Here is a 6,001-nt window from a genome sequence, read left to right as displayed (position 1 = left end):
TATGCTTTTCAACCAGTGATTTATTTCTGAATTGGTTTCCTCTGAATTCTTTTCGGTGTGTAATCGGTGGTTAGTTTCGGGGCTTGGTTCACGCAGTGGATACTCTCACGTTCTTAATTACCATTTTCAGCTTTTTTTTTTTTTTTTTTTTTTGCAGTAAACTTTAAAAAAAAAAAAAAAAACGAAAAAAACAACCAAGTTCAACGTTATGATTTGAATGACCACAAATGAAAGAGCACAATCAAAATGTTGGATCACTTGGATCATCTGTGTCAGTCATACCAAGACAAATCACCAATGTTTTGCAATTTAATGGACATTTTTCACTGATTTGGACAAACTGTTGAATCAGCACTGTGTGCACTCACTCCTGAATGTTCACTGTCGGATCACTTGCAGCTTGTGATTTTATTTGTCATAGAAACGGCATAGAAACCCTTAATCAGTTTTTTTTTTTGTTTTTTTTTTTTTGGTCACATTCACTTGAGTTCTCTCCAGTCCCTATCTCAGAGCTACAACAAATTGGGCTAGTTTTGAAGACAAAATTGAAAGTAGTATACATATAACCTCAGAAATGGGCTAAATTGGTGCACTGTGTGGTCCACATGAACTACACAGTGGTGTAGTGGTCAACACTCTCATATCATAGCCTGAAGTTCCCCTGTTCAAATCCTAATAGGGCTTCCTGTGTGCAGTTTGCATGTTTTCCACTTTTCCGCCAATTTGTGGCTCTAATTGTCCTGCGATGGAGTAACAACCCCTCCAGGGTGAACCCTGCCTCTGCTCAGCAGGGATCAAGTCCCAGGCCCCATGATTGGATATTGATCAGACTCTGCTACTCGTGAGGAACTGATGAACTCCTGCGGATATTTCAAAATATTAAAAAAAATATATTAGCAAATTTTTCAATTTGTAGCAACCCATTGAAATAGGGACTTTTTTTCATCATCACCTTGTTGTGACACTTAAAATCAAGGTTTCCCACCATTGTCGCTTGACAGTTATTTTCATTTTGTAGTCCCCTGAACACAATCATTCCTCTGAACAGTATTTAAGTGACACTGAGCATCTTCGTAGAGAAAGAATCCAAATTATAAAGCGGCTTATAGAAATAGTTCACAGCAGTTCTGCAAACAGTCTTTTTTTTTTTCTTTTTTTTGTTTTTTTTTACATGCTCCCATCCTTACTATTGTCAGGACTCTGATAGATACCAAATGAATGGGGCATTGTGTTTGATATGCACTGGACCACTTCAATTGAACCAAAATCAGCATGTGTTCAATGAGTTTGACAAGACAGATGCAATGTAATATAACGTGCCTGTGTTTTGCTGCAAGAGGGAGTGTACAGTACATGCATCTCAAAACGACACATAATCAGCGTTAAAAAAGTATCATGTTCAGTATCTTTGAAAGAAAAATCATCAGATCTATTGGGATTGCAGATTTTCCTCGATTACTTGTGTCCGGTATTCCAGTTTATTCGTAGAGAGGATGAGAAAAAGTGCAACGAATCAAAGAAAACAGTTTTACTATTTACTTTTTCCCCCCCAATTAGCTGTAACATAATTCCATCAAATCGAATAACTTGAAGAAGGAATAACATACTAAATTGTTTAAAAAGCATGAAACCAATGTGAAAGAAGATTTAATTTGCCGAACCTTATAGAGCGGAGACAAACTTCATATTTGAATCTCGCTGTTGAGACGTAAATGAATTCCACAACCAAACACCCTGGGATACAAATAAGAACATGGCGTCTTTCCAGATTTCTGTTGATGAAAATGTGCCTTTTATTTGTACAAATGGTGTTTTTATTTCTCTTTCTCCCTCCCTTCAAAGTGCAATAGCTGATCTTCGATGGGGCATGCCTGTTCACTAGAGGTTGTGTTTTGCCCTGCTGCGTGTTGCTGCTTGAGACTCCTGTTTTCTCTCTCTTTCTCTGTCTCTTTCCTTCCCTCCCCTCTCCTGCCCCCCTCTCAATTATATATTATAAATGTATCATTTCCAGACTCTAAATATAAATCTTTGTCAGAGGGGATCACACAAAAGCTCACTATTTTGGGACAGGTATAGTAAAAAAAAAAAAGAAAAAAAAAACACAAAAAAAAGAAAAAAGATAATAAAAAAAGCTTTAAAAAAACATAGAAACGAGTCCAAATGATGTTTACAGATTTAATCTTTTGGTTGTATGGGTTTATCATTATTCTGTATGACTGTTGGCAATAAAACAGTGAATGTGTAGAATCGCAGTTCTTGTTATGTTGTATTTTGGATCATGATACATGCAGCTCTTACACACACTGCCAAATCATGATCCTCTGAGGCACCAGTTCTCAACCTGGAGTCTTCACTCCCTAACAGGGAGGTCCAAGGCTCCGAAGCTGCAATATTAGATTGTCAAATATCAAAACTATAACAGGACGCATGCTAGAAAGAGAGTGTCCACAAGAGGTTGGCATTTGAGCTTTAGGGAAGCTTTCAGGGAAGGTGAAGAAGAGACCACTGCTCTCAGGTACGCCTCATCCAAAAAGTATCAGATTTTACTTCAATCGGTGTTTTAACATTATTTAAAATGTCTTCATTGAAATCATTATCAGTTGATGAAATGATGACAGGAAACTGTGATATTTACTGATTGTTGTTGCCGTTGAATGCTTCAGACTCGATACTCACGCCACATGTTGTGTGTTGGTTGAACATAAATGTCAGAAGGAGACACGTCAATGTGAAACCGTCAACATGGCTTCACAACACAGGAAAAAAGTGACACTTTGTGATTTGGATTAAGCAAACTTGCAGAAATGTAATCATCTCTATTGTTGATGCATCTTTGCTACTCTTTTTTTGTTTTGCTTTATTGTGTGAAAGCTGTCGTTTTTGACTCATACAAGTACAGCAGCTGGGTTTAGCTTCACGTCTCGCATGCTGCATCCACATGCCTCTCTGGACTGCTTTCTTTAGTTTACTAATTTCATGCTTTCCCTGTTTAAAAAAACCGCCACTGAAGCTACTGTTTACTGAACATGCAGCAATACCAAGCATCAGCAGCAGATGGAGCCCTAGTATCACTGAAGCTGCTGCTGTTCAACGAGGTTAAATGTTTTTTTTAAGTACTGGCAACTTCCTTTTTTTTTTCATTTAAACATGTTGATACATAGAAAAAAAAAATCTTAGGAGTTCCACTCCTCAAGACAATACCTATTTCAAATAGCTATAGAGTAAATACATTTACAGAGTATATACTAATAAATACCTTCAACTGTTTTCTCGTCACGATAATAAGTACAATCATTCTTCATTACATTGTTTTTGCAGTTTTATAATTGCACTTTTTAAACTATAGGTTACGTGCCACCCATTTATATATTGTCTGGGTAAGTGTCTTTCGGAGAATCAAACTGTCTCTTGTGTCTCCAAAGTTCCTCACAAGCTGCCCTGTTTCAAGCTTTAGAAAATCAGCCATCAGCTTTTCAGGATTTTCAGTCTTTCCTCCACTGTGAGTAGCACGTTCTGGCCTTCTTCAGTCTTTTCCTTCACCATCGGGCAGCGCCTCGGCAGCCCCTCTGCTCGGTCCTGCCACCACAGCGACCTCCTCGCCCCTCGCCGGCTCGGCCTGTCTGGCGCCCGGCGGGTTCTGGTTGGGGTTGTTCTGGCTGCTCCACGACTTGCTCCGGCTGCGGCTGGGCTCCAGGGGCTGCCTGTTCCCGCTGCCGTTGGCGGAGGCCTTCCCCCGGTAGCAGACGCCACAGACCAGCCCCAGGAAGGCCCGTCTCATCTCCCGGCTGGCCAGCGTGTAGATGACCGGGTTCATGGCGGAGTTGAGGACGGCCACCGCGATGAACCAGTCGGCCTTGTAGAGGATGGGGCAGCGCTGCTCGCACGCCACGTCCACCAGCAGCAGGACGAAGATGGGCGTCCAGCAGGCGATGAAGACCCCGACGACGATGATGACGGTGCGCAGCAGAGACATGGCGTGCTCTGAGTTGCTGTGCTTGCTCACCTTCCGGCTGCTGGATTTCACCAGGATGTAGATTCGGGCGTAGAGGACTGACATGGCCAGCAGCAAGATCATGAAAACAGAAATACAGAAAGCCACATATTTCTTGGTGTAGAGAGGAAGGACTGTGGAGCAATCGGGGAGATTGTTCAGGCAGTTCCAGCCCAGAATTGGCAACGCTCCAAGAGATATCGCAATCAGCCAACAGGCGCCTATGAGCAGAAACACTCTGTAGTTCTTGTTGGCATCATAAGGTCTCATTTTGATCATCGTCAGGTGTCTCTCTATTGCAATCGCAAGGAGACTGAAAATGGAAGCGCCAAGTGCTACGAACATGCTCCCCTCCCTGACGAACCAGAGAGCAGGTGAGAGCTGCAGGGTCTTCTCCCCCGACAGCAGCAGGTTCACCAGGTAGGCCACCCCAGCCAGGAGGTCGCACAGAGCCAGGTTGCCGATGAAGAAGTACATGCGGTTGTGGAACCTGTGGTTCCTCCATATTGCGACCAGCACGGTGAGGTTCTCCAGGACGATGAAGCTGCATATGATGAGGAACACGATGGTCTTGGTGTCCACAGAGCCGGGGCTCGTGCCGACGCTGGGCCGGTGGTCCAGCTTGCCCGTGTAGTTATAGTGGCGGAATATCTGAGGGTTGATCATCTTCTTCAACAGCACCAGCTGCAGACACTGGAGGTCAGGCTTGAGCAGAGGGAGCCCAGAGTCCACGGTGTTCAGCTGCAGCCAAGTATGTGCTGCCACAGAGAGCAGACAATTAAAGGGTCATTATTAACTAATTAATAAAGCAGCTCTCAGTTCTTCCCATTTGAGTTTTCAATAAAAATATTGGCTGAATAAGTATAGAAACCTGCATGCAATAACCTTTAAAAAAACACAACAGAAGAAGAAACTACACCCTGAAAATAAGCTGCATATGTTTTAATCATAGGAGAGACTCGTATCAAGAAGAAAAATTCCATCCCCTCTTAATTCTTAAGCTAAAAACTCACATTCAAGCAAAAAAGATGAAAACGAGCACATTTCTCTCACAGGACAGATGTAATTTACCACTTTGTGTCGATTGAAACTGTAATTTCCCAAAACAGTTAAACACAACTCACCGCTGCTTAACACTCGCGGGTCTCTTCGGAGCTCCACGCGCTCCCGGAGACGCTCACGCGCTCCCGGAGAGAAGTCCAGGCCCGGGGATTATCCCGACTTTTGGCGTTGAACCTGAAGTCTTTCTTCATCGTTCAGCTCCTCATCTTTTTTTCTCACTGATGTCTGCAGAGTCCGGAGCGGCGGACGGCTGGCTGGAAGTCACACCCCTCCCCCCCTCCTCTCAGCCCGGCCGCGCGGAGCGCACGAGCTCCCGAGGGTCCGCGTCAAAGCCCCGAGGTATGTGCACAACTCCACTCTCTCATTTTCACCGTTTAACTACACAAATACACTTTTTTTCTCATGGTTTACAGTTGTTGTTAGTGTTTTAGGTGACAAAATGCTTTTTTAATAAATGTTTTTTTCCTAATTAACGATTTACTGTTAACTACCGTCACTGTAAAGCAAATATTTTCAATTTTAAATGGACACATAAGCCTATATTAAGTTAGAAAATACATGAAAATCATTTATATAATTTTCACTGACTATCTTTCAAGAATTTTGACTTTTAAAATTGTAAATTGTGTGGCTACATAAGGTAGCTTCTTAAATTGGTGCACTACTACTGGCAATTTCAAGTATTACAAGAGGTGTTTACATATATGACAGTAAATAAAAGCTGCTTTAAACAACAGCAACAATAAAAGTGGTATTAATAATACATTTAGTTTATATCACTTAACATTTGTAGAAAATTTGTAAAGTTCTCCATGTAATGTATTGAGGAAATAGATTCAACTATAAGATTTAAAGTAAATTCTTTGTGCCTCTTTAGTCATTTTGTGTTTAACTGTTTTTGCACTCAGGAGTTACACTGAATTAAAAGGAGGAACCTTGTTAAAAATA

At 41.8% G+C, this 6,001-nt stretch overlaps 1 protein-coding gene across 1 annotated transcript; it reads right to left on the bottom strand.

Moving 5' to 3' along the window:
* Nucleotides 1-1,674: 1,674 nt before the first annotated feature.
* s1pr3b (sphingosine-1-phosphate receptor 3b) lies at nucleotides 1,675-5,294 on the bottom strand. Its single transcript, XM_030084928.1, has 2 exons — nucleotides 5,116-5,294; nucleotides 1,675-4,749 (listed from the first exon to the last, which is right to left on the bottom strand). Exon 2 carries the CDS (start codon nucleotides 4,655-4,657, stop codon nucleotides 3,524-3,526), a length of 1,134 nt encoding a protein of 377 aa, XP_029940788.1. The 5' UTR covers nucleotides 4,658-4,749; nucleotides 5,116-5,294; the 3' UTR covers nucleotides 1,675-3,523.
* Nucleotides 5,295-6,001: the final 707 nt, after the last annotated feature.

This window comes from Salarias fasciatus, assembly GCF_902148845.1.
Source record: "Salarias fasciatus chromosome 7 unlocalized genomic scaffold, fSalaFa1.1 super_scaffold_4, whole genome shotgun sequence".
Lineage (NCBI taxonomy): Eukaryota > Metazoa > Chordata > Actinopteri > Blenniiformes > Blenniidae > Salarias > Salarias fasciatus.
This window is presented reverse-complemented; position numbering and strand designations above follow the sequence as displayed.